The 23,917-nt window shown below is 53.2% G+C and overlaps 8 protein-coding genes across 8 annotated transcripts; 4 read left to right on the plus strand and 4 right to left on the minus strand.

Annotated features, from left to right (window-relative positions):
- Window positions 1-1,611: 1,611 nt before the first annotated feature.
- Window positions 1,612-2,896, minus strand: BBA_06152 (RTA1 like protein; the record flags this gene model as incomplete). Its single annotated transcript, XM_008601249.1, has 3 exons — window positions 1,612-2,174; window positions 2,228-2,359; window positions 2,431-2,896. The coding sequence occupies 3 exons, from the start codon at window positions 2,894-2,896 to the stop codon at window positions 1,612-1,614; spliced, it is 1,161 nt and encodes a 386-aa protein (XP_008599471.1).
- A 1,202-nt stretch (window positions 2,897-4,098) lies between these two features.
- BBA_06153 (arrestin-like protein) lies at window positions 4,099-6,687 on the plus strand (the record flags this gene model as incomplete). The annotated part of the gene is made up of 3 exons (XM_008601250.1): window positions 4,099-4,366; window positions 4,758-4,948; window positions 5,008-6,687. 3 exons carry the CDS (start codon window positions 4,099-4,101, stop codon window positions 6,685-6,687), a joined length of 2,139 nt encoding a protein of 712 aa, XP_008599472.1.
- Window positions 6,688-7,038: 351 nt separating this feature from the next.
- On the plus strand, window positions 7,039-8,175 carry BBA_06154 (triacylglycerol lipase; the record flags this gene model as incomplete). The annotated part of the gene is made up of 2 exons (XM_008601251.1): window positions 7,039-7,213; window positions 7,334-8,175. 2 exons carry the CDS (start codon window positions 7,039-7,041, stop codon window positions 8,173-8,175), a joined length of 1,017 nt encoding a protein of 338 aa, XP_008599473.1.
- Window positions 8,176-8,879: 704 nt separating this feature from the next.
- Window positions 8,880-9,177, minus strand: BBA_06155 (uncharacterized protein; the record flags this gene model as incomplete). Its single annotated transcript, XM_008601252.1, has 2 exons — window positions 8,880-8,953; window positions 9,060-9,177. The coding sequence occupies 2 exons, from the start codon at window positions 9,175-9,177 to the stop codon at window positions 8,880-8,882; spliced, it is 192 nt and encodes a 63-aa protein (XP_008599474.1).
- A 3,452-nt stretch (window positions 9,178-12,629) lies between these two features.
- Window positions 12,630-14,029, plus strand: BBA_06156 (sulfate transporter; the record flags this gene model as incomplete). Its single annotated transcript, XM_008601253.1, has 2 exons — window positions 12,630-12,869; window positions 12,926-14,029. The coding sequence occupies 2 exons, from the start codon at window positions 12,630-12,632 to the stop codon at window positions 14,027-14,029; spliced, it is 1,344 nt and encodes a 447-aa protein (XP_008599475.1).
- Window positions 14,030-14,125: 96 nt separating this feature from the next.
- Window positions 14,126-14,782, minus strand: BBA_06157 (uncharacterized protein; the record flags this gene model as incomplete). The annotated part of the gene is made up of 1 exon (XM_008601254.1): window positions 14,126-14,782. One exon carries the CDS (start codon window positions 14,780-14,782, stop codon window positions 14,126-14,128), a length of 657 nt encoding a protein of 218 aa, XP_008599476.1.
- Window positions 14,783-16,249: 1,467 nt separating this feature from the next.
- BBA_06158 (fork head domain-containing protein) lies at window positions 16,250-19,585 on the plus strand (the record flags this gene model as incomplete). The annotated part of the gene is made up of 1 exon (XM_008601255.1): window positions 16,250-19,585. One exon carries the CDS (start codon window positions 16,250-16,252, stop codon window positions 19,583-19,585), a length of 3,336 nt encoding a protein of 1,111 aa, XP_008599477.1.
- Window positions 19,586-20,587: 1,002 nt separating this feature from the next.
- Window positions 20,588-23,504, minus strand: BBA_06159 (SAM domain-containing protein; the record flags this gene model as incomplete). Its single annotated transcript, XM_008601256.1, has 3 exons — window positions 20,588-23,172; window positions 23,220-23,363; window positions 23,429-23,504. The coding sequence occupies 3 exons, from the start codon at window positions 23,502-23,504 to the stop codon at window positions 20,588-20,590; spliced, it is 2,805 nt and encodes a 934-aa protein (XP_008599478.1).
- Between the last annotated feature and the right edge of the window lie 413 nt (window positions 23,505-23,917).

Here is a 23,917-nt window from a genome sequence, read left to right on the forward strand (position 1 = left end):
CTGGACGCCCCAAAGCTGGGGACCTTTTTGGTCCTAATCGGGAAGGAAGCATACTCGGATAGATTAAATGACGAAATACAGCCCGACGTATTAAACAAGGGCTACTTACTTCTAGGCGTTCCATCGGACTGCCTCTAATAAATAGGCGTTCCATCGGGCTGGTGACAAGTGACATTTAGCGCTGCACGAATTTACTTATACCGTGGGGACTGTGCCACGCAAAGTTGTTTCTCGCCCGCGCAACGTGTTATAAAGCTTCTCCTTGACTCTTTCGACAACACCGACAACACACATAGACACACATTCACCTTGGATGTGGTAGTTACAGGCGTAAGGCCAAAAGAAGCGTGCAGTAGCGCGCGCGACCCGAGGACTCGCTCTCCCCGACGACAAGCTTTCTGTTAATGCGGCACCGCCTCATCTAGCTTGGGCCTAGCTAGCTCTCTTGTCCAGTCTGGACTTTTCGACCTAGACTCTACGGTGGCTCATTTTTTTTTTTAATATGAGCAAGTGTCGAGCGCGCCGTGCGCTGCAGCAGGTCGCAGCGCGCAGAACTAAATCTGACGGCCCGCCCTACCATTATCTGAGCTACACACCAGCGGGGAGGGTGGTCTGGGCCGCGGTAAGCTAATAATACGCTGTGCTCTTCCTTTTACAAACTTTATTTTGACAAGCAAACGCGAAGGGGGAAAAAAAGAAAAAGAAATAGAAAAAGAAATAGAAAAGAAAAAAAAACTCTACCAAGTGCTAGGTTATAGTTTTGAAGCGGCATCAACGCGTCACTGGCGGCCGCTTGTTGACAGATCATGGCCTCATGGAAGTCGCATCTAGCTAGCCCTTTCCACGAGACAATCGCTGCCACTGGGTTTGTTTCGAGCTGATTACAATTTTCGTGACATACAAACACAGTAGTCGCCCTCATACTACGTTGAAACTGACAGACAGCTGATCCCTAAAATTTAGCGTCGAGCCCATCTAGTGGGAGACGGCTTGTTGTCTTCATCAATATTAATTGAGCCCTTTTCGTGGCGGAGCCCAAACTCACGTTACATTTTGATACTCAACTCACCCGCCTCCAGCTCCCGAACAAGGTCACGACCATCACTATAAAAACCATTCACAATCATATGAATACCATGGTCGTGATGACGGCAAGTTCAGAGCTAGTGTTGACGCCAAACTGCCCCTCTGTGGATGGAGGCTGACGATGAGAGTCCACCTCCTGGCTCTGCTCAGACGACACTGGGTGGAGTGTGACGATGCCCAGCGGCCGAGCGGATAACAGATGTGATCGGAAAAATCGGCACAAATTTGCCAATAATTTCCTTCCTAATTTCGACTGATTACTAAAGTGAAACCTGGTTCTAGCAGCTGCCATGTGCTGCCGCCGTTTTAGATTCATGGCCCTTCTCAGTAAACCTAGCAAGTAAATCTCTTTTTCATGAGCTTCTAATACTGTTATACTATAATACTTGAAAGTAAATCATTAAATCATTTCCCCTCCATTGGTTAAAATGCCAGTTATTAGGGCTACGAGGTACATATATACCCCGTACTAGGAATGTGCTCAACCGAGCTGATGACCATGGACAGCTAGGCATGGCTGTATTGCTACCACACGTCATCTTTTTTCACCATCCCTTCAGGAACGTTGTGGCCGCGGGCACGTCTGCTGGCTCCTCTACCTATCCCATGGTGGCCCGCACTATTTTGTGTAGCCAAAATTTGTGTCGATGCAGGCTTGCTATTGTGAGTCGGCGCTGCCGTGGGCGCCGGCGTCAACTTATTCGCTGGTCGCGGGTTGGCTGGCAGCCCAGGAGATCCCGAAGGTACTTCTGGAGGGTTTGACGCCTGACTCTTTTGAGACATGGGCGAAAGTTGTAGTGCAATGTTTGGCGAGTATCCATGATGTGCCGGGTGGCTGTCTTGACGAGTAAGTGGTGGCGGTCGTTCCTTGCGCTTCTCGGATGCGGGTGATATCAAGGCTGACGATGACCAAGCGACGGTTTTCGGATGGAATATGAGCAGCAGCATGCAATAAACGAGCGGCAGTGCTCCATTGACCACCATAAAGGCGGTTTCGCTTTGGAACAAAGTTCCAGATACGCCCAACGCCATCTCGACGATTCGATATATTGAATGTATCAAAAGGGCCACTCCGGCAGCTTCCAGTCCTGTTGGCAGTAAGTATCGTACACCACAGCCAGAATAGAGCTTGTCGGCTTACCTCGGCGAGATGACTCATTGCCATCAGGAATATGTTGGCCGCGAGCACCTTTGTGACCGTGATACGATGCCTTGGCACATATTCCCAGCATGAGTGTAAGACCGAGAGTCTGCACGCTGAGCCCGACGACAACTATGATGACAGATCTTGTTTGCTTTTCTTTCCCGTTAGCAGTAGCCCATGGCAGACAGTTGACGTGCTACTTGCCTCTAGCATCTTCTGGCCATAGCATAACACCGCAGCACCCGCTACCTCAAGGCTAAATGCCAACAAGATCAGGCCGTGCAACCCTGTTCGAAACACCGCTGATCTGCAAGTATCGGGTGGCTGTCCCACATTATTGATGAGTATTGAAGGCAAGGCTGAGAGTATCGTGCTTGCAGCCAACAGTGGTGCCACGAGAGTGCCTATTAGGAATACGAAGAAGTACGGTTGTGAGTCTCGCGCGCGATGAAGCAAAACTCTGCCAACAAAAGCGAGCATCTGGAGAAGGTGAGACACGTATAGCAGCGCAGAGTATTGCCGAGTCCCATGTCGCCGACCGAGGAAGAGGGTAGCGAGAGATATTAACCCATAAATGACGATGAAAGTACTGTTTCCGCTGATGCTGGGTTGGTACAGGTAGAATCCTCCAGCGACAGGGCATGCAAAACCGCAGTCGCTTGCCATATTCGAAATGTGTCACTTTTCATAGATACGCCGTTTTGCGAGAATTGACTCATGGGGCAGACAGCGGCGCATCTAGGAGGGGGTTATATTATATATATACTGCTGGAGCGGAAGGACCGCATGGAGGGAAGGAGGGGCGGCATCCGACACACATACGCACACCACACGCAACAAAGAGAGACCAAGCGGAATGAATGCAGAGAACCAATCACAAAAGACGCCAGGAGTAGGGGACAGATCCGCGTATACGCTTATTGTGCCTGAGAGAAGTGCCTACTAAAATGAAATGGCGGCAGCATGTACCGAGAAGATACAGGCGGCCACGGGGAAGTGGCGGATGGATGCCGTGGCGCACATGCAACCCTTGTCACGCAATTCAGATGAAAAGATATGGCCCAGAGCCAGGGATATTTCCTAATCCACGGATGCCTCGAATGGGTTCGATGCATATAAGCAGCGTCGCGACTCTGATTCAAGATGGCCAACAACCCTCATATGGAGGCACGAAGCACGTAGTAACTTGCTCAGAAAGAAAGCTTTTCATTTACTTAGGCTGCGATATACCAGAGTAAACGTAGATGGGCCGCGTTGGTTGAACGTCCCCGGTGATTTGGCATTGTAGCACCCCGGCCGCATCTGGAGCGCGACATGCAGCCTGTGCTCCGCGACTACGCTGAGGTGACAAGGCTGTACATGGGGCCTGCGATTTTTGACGGGCACAACGGCCATAAAACCAGCCTAGAATTGTACAGAGGCATGATTGTCGCGATCAAATTGCGGATAATCCCCGCGCTCATTCGCAGAATTGTCGTTTGGCAGCCCGGCGTTGCCCATGAAGTGGACTGATATGCATGCAAGCAGTTGTTACCTGTCAACTTGTCAGGCGAAAGAATCGCAACCTATAGCACCACGCCACCTGCGATCCCGAGCACAAGTTTGCTGCAATTCGTATGCACGATTCTGGAAAGGGGCGAATCAGAAGCCCGAGGTAACCGCCCAGCGGACGCCTTGTCTTGCAGCCCAAGACGGAACGGTCGTGCCAAGACTGCGAGAGGTTGCCTGCATGGGTGAGACATGCATATCGACTTGTGGACTTGTGTATGCATATCGCTGAAAGCGCCACGAGCGCCTCCCTGGCCGTTATCCTTTTTGCTAAGTCCAGTCACGTCAGCCCTGTCGGGTGCAACGACATCATCACAGACATGAGCATCAAAGCGTTGTCACAGTGTGCCACAAAGCCGGCCGCTACTTTGAAAGGCTTTCTTGTATCAAAGCTGCCAACGACGCTTGCGAAACCGGTGGCTCTCCCATTTGACATCACATTAATTCTGAGCGACGTGACTCTTGTGCGCCGAAACCACGCCAGGGCGCAAAAGCAAAGCAACATTCCCATCGCGAATTCTCGCTCATTACAAGTTTGTGAGCAAGCTTGTGCGACTTGGGCAACGGCGGCGTGTATCCCGGCTGCCAGTAAGTGGTCAATGCTTGCATGCCTCGTTGCTGATGAACGAGGTAGCAAGGGAGAAGAGACGAGAGACGAGAGACGAGAACCGAGGGCCGGCTGATCCTCGTCGTGAAAGCGCTCTGTCCAAGGACGAAAAAAAAAATGTGTCACAACATGATACGGCCGAGGCCTATATCGTGCGCATTTATAGCAATAAGCACTGGATTATAACTCTTACCACTGTGCCACGGCGGCTACCTCGGCGATCATCTGCTCATTTTCAACAGGGCGCAAATTAGTGTTAGCAGACGCAGAGGAACAATGTCTTCGGTTGGGCAGTTTGACTAGGCAACCAGTTATTCGACTTTTTGGATGACTGCGCCTCGTCTCTTTATGACTGCTGATGAATTCTATCAGCCCACTTATCAGCCACCCTCTTGCGCGGCCTTGGCGGCCGGGTCTTGCTGGCGATGATGCGTCGCAGGCATCTTTCGCCGAGCAGACCGCCTACCCGATTGCGCGCCAAGATTTGGCACAACGGCAATGCCAACAAATCGCGATTCCGCATTGCTTCGTTTGCGCACCATCTTGGCCGTCGTCACCCTCGTGTAGCATGGGTTTTGCCGCCACATAACCATACCAGGATATTTTTACCCGACGTCTTCAGCGTTCCCACTTCCGAAACCCCTCCAAGAACCCCTCCACTTCAATCTGGCGACAGCTCCCGAGAACAGCAGACGCCACCGTCGGCGCCCAAACCGCCACCATGTCGATGCGCATCACTCTCGACAACCAGCCCGAGTTCTTTACGAATCTGGACATCATCAGCGGGCAGGTTCTCCTGAATTTGAATCGCCCCGAGCAAATAGGCGGCATCGTCGTTAAGCTCGAAGGCGTGTCCAACACAATCTTACAACCCCAGTACCCATTCGAAAATGGCCGGGACGGCCGAGATGGCTATTCGACGTCAAACGCCGCGATCAATTCGGAAAGCCATAAGATTCTATACAAGGTGCAGCAGGTATTTCCTGACGAGTACCATAGCAGCACAAACAGTCCCTTTGGGTCGTTTCCGCTGTACCCCGGGCAACATCAGTTCCCTTTCAAATTCAAAATGCCGATAAATAACGCCTGCAGCGACTCTCACGCCATGGCTTCTCTGGCGAACCAGAGTCTTTCTGGTGCAGGCATGTTTGGTGCTCGTGGTATACGGCTCATGGACGGCACGAAACAGCTTTACCTGAAGCATGTGACCAAGACGCTGCCGCCGTCGTTATCTGGTGTATACGACGACGCCGAAATCCGATACTACATCAAGGTTACGGTGCAGCGACCGGGTATCCTCAAGGAGAATTGGCGCTTTCAGCTAGGGTTCAAATTCATGCCCATTGAGCCTCCGAGGTCGCCACCTCGTGGCCAAGAATCCTTTGCCCGCAGACCCTTTAGCTTTGCTTTCCGCCCGCCGTCACCACAGGGTAAGCCAAAGGGCTCCTTGTTCGGCACCAAGAAGAACTCCTTCGAGTCCGAATCGTCTGCGGATCCGCCACCTCCGCCCCAGTCAGTCGAACTGTCTGCGCGCCTGCCCCATCCTTTGGTCTTGACTTGCAATCGCCCCGTACCGCTACGGTTGATTGCAAAGAAGCTCGTCAACAACCCACAGCAAGTTTACCTGACATCTATCCAAATAGACCTCATTGGGACAACTATCCTATCTGCGCACGGGCAAATACTGCAAAAGAGCAATCGCTGGGTCATAGCATCGAACCCTCTGCTGGAAGTTCCGCTTATTACTCCTACTGGTGAGGTTGGTAGTGAGATTATAGTGCCAGACGAGCCTTGGAGCCAGAAGCCCCTGCCGAATACTGTGGCACCCTCTTTCACTACGTGCAATATAAGTCGGCGCTACGAGGTTCAGATACTTGTGACACTGCGACTAGGAAAGAAGAACGCAAGGAGGATTCCCGAATCAATAACACTTCCACTTCATTTCGCAAATGTTGAGGTGTTTTCTGGAGTCAAGCCACCCAGAGAGCTCGTCGAGGCAGCCACAAACGCAGGGTTCTCGCAAGGCGAGCTGCGACCTCATTTACCGCCTCGTCAATCTGTCTCTGGCCCCAGCGGCACGGCAGCGCATCAGGCACCACCACTACCTCTACGACGACCTAGTGGTGCGGTACAGCCGCCGCCAGCTGCGCAGCCGGATGAATACGAAGATGCGCCACCTAGCTACAGTGAAGCAATGGCGGAAAGTGCTTCAATGCCGTTTGATCAAGATAATCCTCGCCCGCCATTCAGCGGAGTGACGGCAGAAAATGCGCCGAGCCAGTTGCCACCACACAAGAATTGATGTGGACTCTGCATTGAGCAGCGGCCGAGTTGGTATTAATGAAGTTAAGACGCGAATTAAAGTATATAGTAACGGCATAGATTTGACTAATATTAAGCGATACCCATTTCAAGATACTGAAAGATGTAAATGCTTCTACAAAAACACGTTTCGGCGTCTTGCGACGTGGTGCCATTTTCGGCTCCGTGCATTGAAGCTCGGCATAACCGCGCTCACCGGTGACGTCAGGCACAGGTAGCCAGCCACCCCATTGACCCGTCCTTGACACCACCAACTATTGTTCATCCCGCCGCTCGGAGCAATCACCCTTTTGCAAAAGACCTTGCAAATTTGCCCCGCGGGCAAACGGTGATGAGTCGGTGTGCTATCCATCAGCGCCCACTGCCATTGCCGTTGTTGCTACGCCGCCGCCGCATCCATGGCTTCCGAACCTTTTGCACCTCGCGGCGCCTCGGCAAGGACCCGCGCATACCCGGCGCAGGAAGAGAGATTATTGACGACTTTGCTCAGCTGCGCGAGCACTATGGTATGACACGACACCGCTCTTATGGATTCTCTTGCCGGTTGCCCGAGGCCATGACTATGAAGCAAGGCAAAAAACTAAAAAGAAAAGAAAGAAAGAAAGAAAGCTAATATGATTTCACAGCTACGCCAAAGTACCCCATCGTCCTCGCCCATGGCCTCTTTGGCTTTTCGGAGCTACGTCTCGTCCCGCGGCTTCCGGCCGTGCAATACTGGCACGGCATCCAAGACGCGCTGCGGGCCAACGGCGCGACCGTGTTTGCGACGTCGGTGCCGCCCTCGAGCTCCATTGCCGTGCGCGCGGCCACACTCGCCGACGGCATCGTCGCGGCTCAAGAAGCACAAGAGAAAGCTTGCGCCTCGCCACCGCCGCCCGTCAACATTATAGCGCACAGCATGGGCGGGCTCGATGCGCGGTACATGATCTCGCGGCTGCTCCCGCGGCCTGACGTGCAGGTGGCGTCGCTGACTACGATTGCGACGCCGCACCGGGGCAGCCCCGTGGCCGACTACCTCGTGGAGACGGACTCGCGCTCGCCGATCCACCTGCCGCAGCTGTACGCGCTGCTGGCCCGCGCGGGCCTCGGCACCGAGGCGTTTGAGCAGCTGACGACGCGGTACATGACGGGCACGTTTAACCCCGAGACGCCAGACGTGGACGGGGTGCGGTATTTCTCGTACGGCGCGGATATGAAGGAGGTGCCGTCGCGGCTGAGCGTGTTTCGGCCGCCGTGGCAGGTGATGCAGGACGCGGGCGAGGGGCCGAATGATGGGCTTGTGAGCGTGGCGAGCAGTAGATGGGGCGAGTATAGAGGCACGCTGGTGGGCGTGGGCCATTTGGACCTGATTAACTGGTCGAATCGCATGCGATGGGCGCTGCGGGAGATGATGGGCATGAAGAGGACGTTCAACGCCGTGGCGTTTTACCTGGACATTGCCGACATGCTCGCCCGGGAAGGCTTGTAGGGCGTTTGTAGTTGCGGGGGGATTGTTGTCTTGGCGCTGATTGTATGATATAGGCTGTGCTACACTATCGCGTGACGTGTATAGATGGATTGATTATCAACGCATTGCAAACGAGGACTGGGTAGCAAGTACATAAAGCAGAACCAGATTTGCAAAAGAGGTATCAGTAGTATTAGAAATAAGAATACAGCAGCCTGATAGATTTGACAAGCATCGCACGGGCGCAACACCACATGGCTGTTCAACGGTCTCCCAGCATACAAACAAGTCAAACAAGACCAACCCAGCAAAAGACTCCGAATCAAACAGGCTCCCCAGCCTGTGGATAAGCACAGGCCTATAGCCCTACTCCCACTCTGCGGCCCTGGCAGGCACACTGTACCGTGAAAGAACGGGCGGCGGCGGCGGCGACGAACAAAAGAGGTCGAAATTCGATGCGCGGAAATGCAGGCTGGTTGTCTTGTTTGTAGTTCGTTGAATGCAGAAAGATCCGAAAAGGCCATGTTGACGGCGACGGGGGCGTGACAAGTTGGATATTAAAACAGGCCGTCTCAGTGTTGGTGCCCGGTCCTCTCCCGCAGATGCGCATATGACGTTTGCCGTGGTCGACCAGGCCGTCATTCCATTCCCATCCCAAACCGAAAAAAAAAGCACCTCCCCCGATTCCCCCAGCAGCCTTGATTCTTGTATCATAGGCAATGTTTTTACAGTTCGGGCTTGGACTCCTTGCGGCGCTTGAGCCATTTGCTAATCAAGAGGCCGACCAGAGCCACGCCGACTGTCGCGATGCAGTTAGTAAGAGGAGAAAGAAGAAGAGACACTACTGGCGCAATTGGAGCTGGTAGAGAGCCGGCCAAACGTTGGAGGTGGAGGCGTTTACGAACCGATGAAGACGATGCAAAAGACAACCATGACACCAGCGTTCTTGCCGGGCCAGTTTGAGCGCTTGGCAATCTCGTGCATGACGAGGCCGGGATGGGAGGGTGCGGTGATGGCGGCCATTGCGATGGAATATGAGAAGAATGAACCGCTCTGGGAGCTAAGCTGTTAGCATTCGTAGGTGGGCACGAGAACACAAAAAAAAAGACCTCAAATTGGCTGGAGGTAAAGATGGAGATTGCAGCAAACTGGAGCTTGAATTCGCGAATTGACTTTACAATCAACAGCGAAATTGGCTCAATTGCATCGCGCGTATCGCCGAAGAGTTGTGATGCTTTGTTTTGCTCTGCGGTCGGCTTTCCTGGGGCGGGTTGTTTTCATCGCAGTGGACGAATTTTGCTCCTTCCGCTCCACCGCAAGCCGGGGAGTGACGGGGGGAAGTGGGCGGCAAGACGGCAGACCAAGTTGCGAATTGGGCATTCGAGGCCAAGAGCGAGCAACATCAATTGAGGAGGCAATAATCGTGGAATTTTTCCTTACCTGGGGAGGGGAGAAGAAACAATGACTATTTTGGCTGGTGCAAGGAGAGGATGGAGAAGCAACAAACTGAGTGGAATCGCGTAAGCGGACTGGAGGATGATTTTGTTGATGGCAGGCTTCAGCAGCGCAATGCGCACTCCAAGAAAAGGAAAAAGCGGGGCCTCACGTCACGGACCACCCGATCGTGGTTTGGCGTCTCCGGGACTGGGCCAAACAAGGGCTTGGGTATTTGAGGCGAGGCGCGAGGTATTCAAAATTGTGTCTAGGTCACTTTTTACCATCTTGATCCTACTTTGTGCAAACATTCATGGTCTGACTGTTCTTCTTATGCCCGCCGAATGCAATGGCCGTGCTGCGCGAGTTGTAATGGAACATGGCCCGAGGAAGCAAGCCAAACCTCGAGCTGCTCAATAAGAATAAGGTAGCAGTCTGTATCTGTGTGTTGTTTCGATAGAGGGTCTGATGGTACCTGTGACAATGACTTGTCTGAGTTATGACCTCTAGTCCCCTGTTGCACCTGGTTAACAGAGCAGGGTTTTCGAGGTACTCATTACCAGTACATGACACCGAAAGTGCCTCAACCCCCCAGCCAAGTCTTTGCCGTCGCCCGATTGACCTTTTCGCCCCGTGACAGAGGTGAGCAGGGGCACCAAAAAAATCATGACCCAGTTTGTACGGCAGAATCGGACGGAGCGGCAACGAGAAACCAAAAAAAGGCGGCGTCTCGACCAGAACCGGCCAGATTCCTCGGAACCAAAATGGTAATTAGCGGTCCAGACAGTGGCGTCAGAGGCTTTTTTCTTCTACCTATCCGTAGTTATCCCTAGGTTAGTTGGTCCGTCCCTATCAGCGCCTTCTGGGGCGCACCGCTGCAGTTAAATAATATTCTTTCTTTTCCTTTTCTCACCTCCGTCTTCGTCCTCTAGCCAGCGGAACGCCTGCCCTTTCGGAACAGCGGCATCGATGCTACGACGGCATGTGGGCTTGCATGCTGCAACGCCCGATTGCTGCAACCCGGTTTCTTCGAATGCTTATTCTTTTTTTTTTCTTTCTGTGCTACAGACCTTTTCATTCTGCAAAAATCACTAGCCAACTTAGCATATATACAAACGTAGTTCGGACTCTAGCTATTTATTACATGCCATTCTAGGAAATGAGCTTGGCACACGTCACGCACAATTGATGGAGACAAAAAAGTAGACGCCAAAACACTTGCGCCGACCGCATTGGAGCCCGGGTGCTACCAGTAGTTAATGAATCGGCGCGCTGTGGCAGGGGACCTTGTATGCACTGTGGACTGGAGAGTCTCAAAAAGCTGCGCGAATTTCGGCACGCCGAGGCAATACGCCACTCTGCGAGTAATCACACTTACTACTTGGGTACGAACCAAGCTTTTTTCCTGTCTGCACAAGGACTGCAGCCACAAATCATCAGGCGTTGCCAAAGTACATGCTATTAGCGTCTTCTTATCCCTCTAATACTTAAACAGCACGACAAAAAGCCGAATTCTGTCCAAACGCCCCCCGTCCCACTGCCCTACACGGAGGTTCCGACATGAATCGCAACGTGCGTGATTAACGAACCGCCTCCGGGACCCGACCGGCCCCCTGTTATTGATATCCAGCCAGCCTGTCTTCCCCGCGGACTTAAGGCGAGCGAACAAGGGCGCGGGGAGGGGGCCATGACCACAGCTTACGAGGTCGCGCCCAGCTTACTAGAGAATCGATTGCACCCAAGAAGTTCTTGTCTAGGCGCCCAGGAAACCGCAGCAAGCACACCAAGGATGAAGAATGCACGACCGCATTGGCATTACACGTCTTCGCACGTGGCTTCGGCGGTACAACAGCGACATTCCTGTGCGGGGGGCGGTGGTAGTCATGTATGTAGTTGCAAATTTGTGGTCGTATAAATGTATTATAGGTGTTATCGAAATGCCATGGATGATTGACCAGCCTGCCTCGTCGACAATTTGTCCATGGACATGATCCCGAACGCCCCGGAAGGGCACCATTAGGCGGCCATAGACTTTCTGCTTTTCCCACACCAACCAAGTCTCCACAGGAATATCCAATGCGGGCACCTCGCGTCGCCGACTTGCTAGTTACTGACCACTGACCAATTGCTACATATCAACAATCCAACACAGGGTGGGGAAGACTAAACAGGAACCCTGGTATTTTCTGACCCGTACAATGGCCTGCAAAATAATCACAAGAAAACTTTCGCGGCGCGAGGCTCGCTCGAGATAGTTCGGTCCAGTTTTTCTTATGCTCCTCTGGTGTACAATGAGTCAATGACTGACCGAGCTCGAGCTTGACAACTTGCAGGCAGACACGGTTTCTGTTAATGGCCAGCCTCTGCTGATATGCCATATTACTTATCGGCTCCTCGTTTCTGCCGTGACATTCGCCACATCGTCGGACAAGGCCGTTGTCTGCTTCTCAGCGGCCCATCCCGCCACGCGAAAGCAATCGCAGTGCATGGCATGGCTAATGCTCCCGCCACGGGCGTAGTCCATTCCGCGGCGCGGCCACAACGGTTGGGAATGCCGCGCTAATAACTAGTTGTGAAAATTGCAGTCGCTCTCGCTGGCCTAGTTTGTGATAAATCTTAACCCTAACCCTCGTGTGGTAGACTAGGGTTCATGGCGAGCTACCCGTTGCGAACAAACGACATGGAGCACGTGCCGCCTCCTCCTCCTAGTTCTCTGCTTTACCTTGCGATACATGGTCAACAATACTGTCAAGCTTTATTTTGCGCTCCAAATGCCTCTATCATCGCACTGGTGCTGCGTCGCTGGCTGAAGCGTTGGTCAGCGCCCTCCAAGGTGACGTCGCTCAACAGCAGCTCACGTGGGGCAGCCAGCTCCTCCGGCCAGTCAACTCCCGTCAACCTACTATATCTCCATCGTCCTATCATAGCCCAATGACGCAGCGCAGCCCTGCATTTATCCGAATATATCCTTGACGGAAGAGCTGTTATTTTGCTTATCGAAGCCCCATGCTGACAGTGAATGCGCGGCTGCACTTCTGAGAATGCGTTCCTTCCTGTCTCACCTCAAGAAGCGTAACCGCCACAACGTCAACACCTTTCGCAATGCCCCTCTGGCGGAAATATCGGGCTCGCTCGGCGATCTGGGCACCCTACTGCCGCTCATGATTGCGCTTGCCATTCAAGGTTCTATTCACCTGGACTCGACGCTGATATTCTCTGGCGCCTTCAATGTCATCTCTGGTGTCGTCTTTGGCATCCCGCTGCCCGTGCAGCCGATGAAGGTACACTGACCATAATGTCATTTTGACAGCTGTCGAGCACACACTGACCATTGCAGGCGATCGCATCGGCAGCCATCGCACACCGAGGCGACCCTTCCATAGAGGGAGTGGCCGGGGCTGGTCTCTGGGTTGGCGCGGCCATTTTTGTCATGTGCGTCACCGGCTTGCTGCGCTGGGCCGTCAAGGTTGTACCCATCCCCGTTGTCAAGGGCATCCAGCTCGGTGCCGGCCTGTCACTCATTATTGGCGCGGGATCGTCGCAGCTGCAGCCTCTCGGGTGGCTGTACCCGATCCTGGATAATCGTCTCTGGGCCATCTTTGCCTTTCTCATTCTCATCGGCACTCAACGGCTACAGCGTTTTCCCTATGCACTGGCCTTTTTCCTCTTGGGATTACTCTTTGCCCTTATCCAGGTGATTCGAACGCACCAGTCGCTGCCTTGGTTCACCCTGTGGCAGCCCGAGTTTATTTTGCCAAAAATGATTGGCAACAGTGATGCCTCCCCCATCTACATGGCCATCGGCCAGCTTCCGCTTACGACTCTCAACTCGATTATTGCGGTGACAGCACTGGCTGCCGACTTGCTTCCCGACGTTCCCACCCCATCGGTCACAGCCATCGGTTTCAGCGTGGCCATGATGAACTTGACTTGTACCTGGTTCGGTGCTATGCCTGTGTGTCATGGATCCGGCGGTCTGGCGGCGCAATATCGGTTCGGCGCTCGCAGCGGCGCTAGTGTCATATTTCTAGGAACTGTAAAGATTATTCTGGGTCTTTTCTTCGGGAGCACTCTTCTCGGACTTCTGGGTCAGTATCCCAAGAGTTTGCTGGGTATCATGGTTCTTGCTGCCGGTCTAGAGCTTGTCAAGGTTGGCCACTCACTCAACCAAGGCGCCCGCGATCTCTGGCAAGAGTCCTCCGACCACAGTGCAGGTTCGTCCGTCATTACACGTAAGCTGCGCAGTCTATCTGAAGAGGAGCGGATGGAGCGCTGGACTGTCATGCTAATGACCACGGCCTGTATCCTGGCGTTCAAGAACGATGCCATTGGGTTTCTCGCGGGGCTGTTGTGCCATTGGTCATTCTGTTTGTCTGGCCGATTTACCCGCAAGGTACACCAAGTTACTGGAGCTAGTGAACGTGATCCCCTACTGCAATAGTGTATTCAAGCCCTGGTCTATGAAGCAAATGCTACCTGCGCCGTTTCCTGTCTATTCGACTATAGATATATATATCTTTTGCTATGTCCGTATTATCTAGCCGCGCTGCTTAGGCCACTCATCGTAGTGCTTGTCGTGTGTCTCCTTGACCTTGCAAAGAAAGAAGTGATCGACCACGTACCAGATGGTACCACAAATGGCCACACCGCAGCCTTCCACAATCGCGGTGACCTTGGCCGAGATGCTCCAGACACCCTTTTGTTGGGTATAGACACCAACCAAAGTCGATATGAGTCCGGCCGTGCAATTGGCGAAACCAGGAAGGAAGAGCTTGTTCAGAATCCAGACATAATTGTTCAAGTGGCGGAGTGCGAGGACGGCCATGCCAATGACAGAAATGGAACACATGATGGCGGCTAGCGCGAGAAGCGGCACGTTTTTTACGCTCTTGAAGAAGGATTCGGCTGCTTTGCTGGGAAAATTGCCATTTTCATTCTTCTCAATGGACTTTTGTATGGTGGTGAATGTGCCGGGGAATACGATGAAGCTGGCCAGCAGCAGCCACACAAAGAAGGAGGCGAGGATGTTGTGCGTCCTGGCGACATTGTCCTGGTCGAGCAGCATCTGCACATAGCGCGAGTGAAAGCTGTCTACATGGCGGAGTGGCTTGGGTTGAAACGCGTCGGAGAAGCCATGATTCCATTTCTGGTTGGCAGGGCCGGCCAGCCGGAAGCGGTCCAGGAGGCGATTCATGATGAAGTGGTCGAGTAAGATGCGTGGAATGACGTGAAGCCAGAGAACAGTAGATTGAGATATACCACAAAAGAAGAAGGTAATGCTTTGAAACGATAGGAGTAAATGAAGACAAAAGAAAAACCGACAACAATGTGATAGGGAGAATGTAGGTCAAGGAGAAGTGACTGCCCAGTGAGCGAGCCCCTCGGTTTTTATGATTCAAAACAAGCGATTCGCTCTAGTCAACTCACGCTGATTTGGCCATGCCTATGCTCTAAAAGTGGTTTGGTGTTTGGATACCTGGCGGCAACAATGACCCGTTGGTGCTGCGTCTTTGACTCTGTAGTGAAAACGAGTGGATGAGGAGGCACGATTTGGTGTTGCATTAAGCGTCGGGCGGCGTGGAGCGAGTATGGCCAGCAAACTGTACCCGCCCCGGGAACCGTGGAACTGAGCGTAAAAGAGATATTCTTGAATGATCAAAGGGTGAGGGTGGTGGATTAGAAGAATGACTATTATTGGTTCGCTGTGTAGCAGCGAGCGCCAGTGTTCTGAGAGCTAAGGGTGTCACGATGAATACGGGGTCAAAACGTGACACTTTTCGATATCTCGCGCCATACTAAAATATGACCAATGAATATTCAATCCTCCCCTAGGTGTTTTTGAAGGGTTATTCTGGCTTGTCGTTGACCAAGCAAGCACAGCGACCTTGAGGTTTGCTTGAGATCTAGTCCGAAGCGGCGCAGAATAAGTTATAATTCATAGCCAGAAGAACATGAGTACGGAGATCAGCTCAAACGGGCAAAATAAGTCAAAAAAATCATCATTTACTCCTGTTCTTGGATGGTTAGCTACACTTACACGACGTCATGGCAAAATGCAGGTCACATTCAAAATGCATTGCGGCCGCAGCCGATCGTGTTTCCCCCGCTATGTTAGCAGCTGTGGCCGGCCCATTATAATATTCAGGCCTAGGTAGGTAGGTATTTACCTACCATTGCGGCTTCAGGCAAAACAACACCACCTGTACGCGAGGTACCTTGGTACCTACACCCACTGCCACTGCAGGTCATGGCTCGGCCCAGTGGGCAGGACTACCGGGCCCCAGAGAGGAGCTCCCCCCAAAAAAGACCGAAGGACCCCAATAGTGAGGAGTCACTCCAGCCCACCAATGACAACGCGTCGTTGCTGCTGCTGCTGCTGCCACTTGCGCTCCCGCTACCCACTGGAGCCTACGCCGTTGTAGACACAGATCCCGACGCATCGCCCGCGCCCGCCAAATTCTTTTGCCCAAGGCCGTCCAGTCAACAAATTGACGACTCCCGTCGACGGACAATCACCCAACCATCCGCGCGGGTTGCATCGCCTCTCTGCGGATTCCTCTGCAACCCAAATCTTTTTTTTTCAATCATCGCCACACCCGAGTGCACGTCTATAGCCGACTTCACCGGTTGAGGGCGAAGGAGCTGTTCACAGGTAGCAGCGATGACTTCGTCGAGCGTAGGCCACCAGGGCCTCTCCGACAAACAGAGCGCTCCCACCGCGCCTTCCCAGTCGCCGCATCACTCTGCGACGGTACCTACGACTACGGATTCCACAGGGCTTGTTGCCTCCGATGCGGCTGATGCGGCCGAGGCCTCCACATCGCCGACCGCTCCTGCAGCACCTCAGAACAACTCTGCCAATGGGTCCTCGACCACAACAAAGCGACCAACTACCCCCGCGAATAGTACTGACGTAGATCATGCGCACAGCAGCGCGCAGGATGCAGCAGCAGCAGCTCAGACGCCGGTCACCACGCAAGCCAGCGCATACCACACCGCGACACCGACGGCGAGTGCCAGCCAACTCGACGCACTTCAGCAGACGCAAGACGCTGCCATGACCAACACGGGGCACTATACCACTTCGACACCCTTCACACCCGTCGCTTCGTCAGGCATCGACCACCATGCCTACATGATGATGGCTCTCGCTTCCATGTCCAATGCGCCCTCGGCAATGTCGCCCCCGCCTACCGTCACTCCGTCCCAAGTGACGCTGCCTAACCCCATGGATGCCACCATAAACGGACTGGCTCCTAGCAATGCTGTTCGTCCGCCTGGCGCCGAAAAGGGCCTCGAATCCTTTGCGCGAATAGAGTTTGCCGATTCCGTCTTTCAGATGACAACATATGCTGTCATTATCGGCCGCGACCAGCGCGCTATGGAGCAGGCCCGCCGCGACGAAAAACGCGCAGACGTTCATAAACGTCGCGTTGAGGAGAACGCCAGCAGAGGCTTGCCTCCACCCTCGCCTATGATGCACGATCGTAGCAAGTTTAGCAAGTCATATGTGTCTGAAGAAGGCGGTATGCTTGGCCCCGAATCCGATAGCGAAGAGAGCGGTCGGCCAGCGAAGCGTCGCAAAACGAGCACCGCCGGCTCATCCCAGCAAGAAAACGAAGAGAATCCCGACAACATCATCTCCAATCGCCAATACGTCTCCCATACCCCCGGCGCAGCTGCCGTCGACCTCACATCATTACGCCCTTCGCCTTGGCACGTTCCTTTTATTGGTATTCACTCTCCTGGCCCCAACATTGCGAGCAAGACCAAGGCCATCTCTCGCGAACATCTCAAGATTGCATACAACCAACAAGAAGGTGTTTTTGAGGCAATCCCGCTGCACAAGAACGGCTTCTTTTGCGAGGACGTCCACTACAAGAGCGAAAAGGTGATACTCAAGTGTGGCGACCGTCTGCAGATCAAGGACATTGACTTTCGCTTCATAATCAATGGCGTCGAAAAGGGCAGGACTGGCGCTGAAGAGTATCTCGAGGAGGAAAAGAAACCCATCAAGAAGAGACAAACGCATGGTGGCAAAGAGATGAGCTTCGAGTTTGAACAGACCCATGGCAACGGGCAGATTCAAGAAACTAGCGATGAGCTATCAGAGGTCGATGGCTCGCTGCCCGAACTGTCCGACCTTGGTGAAGATGGTGATGGCGACGAGGAGATGGCCGAAGAAGACAGTCTCGAGGGTGAAGAGGCAATTAAGAACGAAGCATTTGGAGATCAGTCGGGTCTCCTCATGCCGGGATTGCCCAAGAAGAGAGGCCCTGGAAGACCGCCAAAGAATGGCATCATGTCGAAACGCGAGCAGCGCCTCCTCAAAAAGCAGCAGCAAGAGATGGCCAAGAAGACGTTACCACTGCCACCCCCCGTCGAACCACCTATTAAGCGCAAGGTTGGTCGACCACGCAAGCATCCGCTGCCAGAGAACGCCGGAGACCAGCCGGAGAAGCGCAAGTACAAACCCCGCAAACCTCGTGAAGATGGTGCTGAGGGGTCCGACGCCGAAAGAAGAGCGCGCGAGAAGAAGGAGAAGAAAACTCGTCCCAAGTCGCCACCACTGGAGCTCAAGATTGAAGACTATACCGAGGAGCAGCTTCAGAAGCCCAACAAGAATTACGGCGTTTTAATTGACGAGACGCTGACCGCCGCTGGCCCGGATGGCCTCACGTTGAAGCAGATTTATAAGAGAATCTGTCAAAGATACCCGTGGTTTTATTTCCATACTGAAACGAAAGGCTGGGAGAGTAGTGTCCGTCACAATCTCATTGGCAATGAGGCGTTCAAAAAGGATGAGACGACCAATCTGTGGTCGCGTGTTCCCGGAGTGGAATTAGACGCCGGAAAGAAGCGCAAAGCTTCGTCTCCGGACAGAACAATGGCTGCACAGGGTTATGGTCCATATTCATATCCATACAACGCGCACCAGCAGCACATGGCTGTCCCGCCTGGTTATGGACAAGGTCAAGTCACCGGCTATCAGGTGCAAGCATATACTGGTCAGCCTGCCCAACAGCGACCACCACAATATGCGTCTCCTGTACAGCAACAGCCACAGCAGCCACAGCAGCAGGTGCAGCAGCAGATGCAGCAGCAGCCACAGCAGGTACAACAGGTACAGCAACAGCCGCAGCATCAGCGTCAGCAACAACCGCAACAACCCCCTGCCCCGATTGCGGCTCAGCCACTAGCGCCTACGCAGATTGGTGTATATGGTCCCCCTCCAGCGCCAGCAAGACCGCAAATGGGAGCACCGCAGCCCGGCTCTTACAGCTCACCATATGCTGCGCGACCTCCTCCGGCCGCAAGTCCCATGAAGGCAGAGGCGCCAGCAAAACCGATCGCTTCTGGCCCTTCAGCTGCCGTAAAACCATCACCTGGTCCCAGCGGCACACCCCAGCCGCAGCCTGCCGCTGCAGGCAAGGCACCAGCTTCATCGGCTAGCCCTGCTGCGATACGGCCCGTCATCGAGCCACGATTACTTCAAGCGGTTGTTGGTCTCAAAAATGGTCTTGTCGACAACCTCAAAAAGGCTCGCAATCCCAAGGCCGAGGCTATCGTCATGTCGGCGCTGAACCGCTGCGTCGGCCTAAAGAAGGAAGCCACCGAAAACGATAAGATGGAAGCCATCTGTATCAAAGGCATTCGTCAAGTCATTGATGGCTTCACAAAGAACAAGAGCCCCACGCCGGGTGGCACAGCACCCAAGGACCCACCTCCAATTTTCGATTCAAAGGTCCTCTCGTCACTCAACGGTTTCAAGGAAGTATCCATAAAGGCACTCAAAGTCCGACTCGGAGAAGCAAAGGCTGAAGCCGTGACGCTTTCCGCGATTGATCGGGTGCTTGGTTTCGTTGAAGCAAGTATTCTCCCTCCGAGCGGTGAGGGTGAGACGAGCAGTAACTTTGAAGGAGTCGAGCAGCATCTGATGAAGTCCATCAGACAGCTCCTTATGGGTATGAATCAGAAACTGGGCCAGCCGGCCTAATGAGCTGGAAAAAAGCTGCTTCGGGACTGGAAGCATCTCTTGGCGTTTATGTTGCTTGAATTTTGATCAATTAGCGTGCTTTGCGTTTTATCTTTATTCAGCCGTGCAATGTTGTTTACGAGACAAGACGGGAGTTAATGACAAGGTAGTGGCCAACTTATGGACGCCTGCCAAGTACGCTTGGCTTGTTTGCGCAATATCAGGGGCTACATGCTCATGCATTATGTAGCTACTAATATACCTTGCAGAAGTTATTAATCAAGTAACCTGTCCAAAAACTCGTCAATCTTGTCATGGCGTGTTTCACATATACAAACAGTATAGAGCGCACGCATGCAAAAATTTCTAGAGAGCCCTTTTCAATGACTTTGATATTACTCGGGATGATGCAGCAATGATAGATTCTTTTCCGGTAACAAGTCAATATGGCTTTTGATGTACTCGGGATGATGCAGCAATGATAGATTCTTTTCCGGTAACAAGTCAATATGGCTTTTGATGTTACTCGAGATGATGCAGTAACGATGGATCAGGAGAACAAGCGTCTTATTTCCGTGCCTCATCTTCCTCCTCCATCGCCAGTAGCCGTACTTTTTCGCCAAGAAATATATATACCAATAAGAAGAAAATCAATAACATGACTTGAAGAAGGAGAGAAAATTGGCAAAGGATATAGAGATGACAACATTAAAGAAAGATTCAAAACACCATATTGTAAAAAGGAGAAAGAAGAGAAAAAAAGACCCAGAGGAAGAGCGACGAATACGCAGTATTACATCAAACTCGCACGCAGACAGCAAAAAGAACCCCAGCCAGCACCAAACATAGATAAAAAAACGCAGCATTCGTTTCTTCTTATTGAAACTTGATCCCAGCAGTAAAACATTCCATCTTTTCGAATATTCGCATGCATGTCGATTTTGATCTTGTGTGCATACATCATACCATCATCATAGCTTTCTTACCACGTCGCAATGTCTGGCCGCGACAGCACAGCGCAGCCTATGCGCTCTGCGGGACGACGACGGCGCCGGGGTCACCGACTTTGGTCTCCACCGAGACGCCATTGGGCTTGGCCTTATCCAAGCCCGATACACCGCTGTCCGTCTCCGCAAAGATGCCGAGGCTATTTGTCCCGTTCGGGCCGCCGCCGCCGTTGCTGCTGCTCTCCGCCTTCTGCTCCTCGTCGGCCATTTCATCGAGGTTCATGAGCGCGGGAGGGCGGTGCCGCATCTGCTTCGCCTTGTTGAGTGAAATCGTCTTTTGTTGGTACGTCGTAGTGACGGGCGCCGCGTCGTCGCGGTCAATCGTGGCCTTCATCAAGGCGGCCATCCAGAGCCGGCCCTGCGCGACGTTCGGCACCGCAAAGTAGTGCACCATCGGCTTGGTAAAATTGACGGCCCGCGAAAGGCCCGCGCGCGGCGGCACTAGCTTGAAGATGAAGTCGGGCTCGTTGGATTTTTCTACGTCCGGCGAGAGTGACGAGTTGGGAATCGACGGCCCACCGACAGCATTGGCAATGGTGGCGTGGAGCCCAGTGAGTCGGTCGTTGTCGGCGGGCAGCACGCGGTGGAACGAGATGTCGATTAGGCCTTTTTCTTCCGTGTCGTCTTCGGAATAGTAGTATGATAGGCGACGACCCTTCAAAACGAAAAATCGTGGCTTCCAGTTGGTCATGAGATGCGAGCTCTTCTTCTTCATCCACCCAAAGTATTCTGCACCCTGTTTAGCCTCTACAGGGCCAATTTTCAGTAATCCCCGAGTGTACGCGCTCGTGCCCTTCTTGCCCTTCTTTTTTCCCTTGATAGGGGCTGTGGCGGCACTGTTCTGACTGGAGACAGGCGAGTCAGCCTCCAGGCTCTGCGCTACGGAAGGAGTGCTCTGCCCAGTGGCTGGCGAAAATGACGCGCTATCCTTCGGGGAAGAGTCGGATGGCGACACACGGCGCTCTAAGTTGAACTTTTCGGAAATGGCGCGCATGCCGCTGCGGCCTTGTTTTTGACCTGGGCGGCTGACGACATTCGACAACCAGTCCGAATTGAATCCCTGCTGCTTCGGTGCGGGCTGCGCACGTTTTGAGTCCAGTTTTGTAACGGGTGGAGGGATATTATCTTTCAAAGGAGGCAGAGGGCGTATCGATTCGGTAGTGTTTGTCGACGCGCTTCTGCCATGGGCAGACGGCTGGATACCATAGTACTTATGAGCAGCAGTAGACGGCGCATCACGAAACGAATCAACACTTCCGAATCGAGAGTGTCTGGAGAGCGCAGTAGCGCTACGAACTCGCTGTTCCTCCGCGTAACTGGACTGTCGAGAGTGAGCGAGGCTCTCACGCTTCTTAAGTACGTTTCGGCGTCTTCCCTCGGCCTCGGTGCCAGAGAAATATCCTCTGTCGAGGTCGACAGCGGAGTCCTGATCCTTCTCGGACGGTTCCAAATCCTGTAGACCGGCAGATGAGAGCGGACGAACTCCGGGCTGCCCAAATGCATTGCCAAGCGTCCAGTTACGATCGAATGATGGCTGCTTCCTGTGACCGTCGACGGGAGACCGAGGTTGCAGAGACGGAGAAGGAAGGACAGGGGATGCGATACGAAAGTCGGTCGAAGAGTGTCGTCTTGAGTGGTGCAGTTCTCGGATTGAGGCGGCTGACGGTCGCTTTGCATGACCTGGTCGGCTTTCAACCATCTTTTGCGGTGACGCAGGCGTGACCTGGGTAGTAGGAGAAGCCTTGGGAGCCTGAGAGAGATGTCTAGTTGAGACTGAGGAGGGCCTGTTGGAACCGCTTGTCGTAATTGTATTAGTGCGACTTCTCCGGTTTCTGGTTGCTTCAGAGCCCGCATCGCTACCATATTGTGTACTTCTCTTGACGCCAGCGTCGTTGTTAGCGACCTCATCCTGAAGGGCCTTGATCTTATGCCAAGTCTTGAGCCTGCGACCAACAGAGCCGAGATCAAATGCCTTTATGAAAAGGGAGCTTTGATCCATGCCCAATAAGACTTCGCCGCTAATCTCTTGGTCACGGAAGACTTCGCAGTGTTGCTTTTCGACACCAGCCTCTAAGAGATACTCAGCAACTCGATCAGCAGGCCAGCCTTGCACCTCTTGCTTCGTGTGAGATAGGTCCTCCTCTTCATCTGTTTCCTCACCACGGATATAAGACATGCGATGGTCGAGTGGAACGCTGTATTCGGAGCTCGAGTCATTTCCATGATTTCGCAAGTTACTACCAGTACTGAGAGGAGATCTAAGGCGCGTGATATGCTCATCAATTACATTAAGAGTTTCGCTGAGGACGCGGCTGTCGTGGCCGGGTGTCTGCTGAGGAAGAGCGACGGCAGGGGAGGCAGCGCCTGTTTGACTTGGTGCACTCTGAGCGAGCGAAACTTCGGATAAGATGGGAATTGAGAGCGACACAGACGATACATCTGCTTCTGTGGTATTCGAAGGCGCAGGCGTATCATCGGCATTGGTCGTCCGTGAAGGAGTCGTCGTCGGAACACTAGCAGTTGTAATGGACGGGGCCAGCACTTCGCTGGGTGTGGCGGGCGAGGGTCCGGGAATATTCCTTGGAGCTGGTCGCGTGTACACTGAACATGGTCAACATGGCCCAAGAATATTGAGTAAGACGACGAACCTTCGGGAAAGAGACCTGTGTTACCATTGAGGAGGTGACGCCCGAGAAACCAGCCATCACCAAATTCGTCGTCGCGCTCAATCAGCTCAACTCTATCGCCTTTGCCGAGACTAAGCTCATCCGAGCTACGAGCATGGAAGTCATCTATATAATTGTGAGTGGCTGTGAAGCAATATGTGCCCTTTTGGGCCGTCACGGCGAGTACGTACGGATAACAATCAGGGTGTCGCCAATGTCTGGACGAGGTCCATCGCTAGGGCCTCTGGGTGGGGGTGGGCCGGACATGGTTGACGTTGGCAGTGGAAGTCCTAAATCAAATTTAGCACTGCCAGAGTGCCGCAGCCAGGCAGCGATGGATTATGTTGATGTCGGAGGTGGCAATGGTGGCATGTAGGGTCGAGGTGGCGGGTAGAGGTTGAAGTGTCGCAGAGAGCGGGCGCCATGCGCCAGTCGGGAGTAGAATGCGGAGCTCGCGAGGAATTTGAGAATACAGGACAAGGCGAATAGGGGAATTTCGGTGGTGGTTGGCGAGAAACGAGGGCGCGATGGAACGTGACGAAAGATGATGGCTTGGAGCACGGGATGAGAGAAGGGCGTTGAGGAGGCGGCTTTTTGGTGGGCCTAGGTAGGCGTGGGCAGCATGATGAATGTTGCTGTCAGATGGTGGAGATTGTGATTTTTGCGGTTCTACTACTGTC

This window comes from Beauveria bassiana (genome assembly GCF_000280675.1).
Source record: "Beauveria bassiana ARSEF 2860 unplaced genomic scaffold BBA_S00017, whole genome shotgun sequence".
Lineage (NCBI taxonomy): Eukaryota > Fungi > Ascomycota > Sordariomycetes > Hypocreales > Cordycipitaceae > Beauveria > Beauveria bassiana.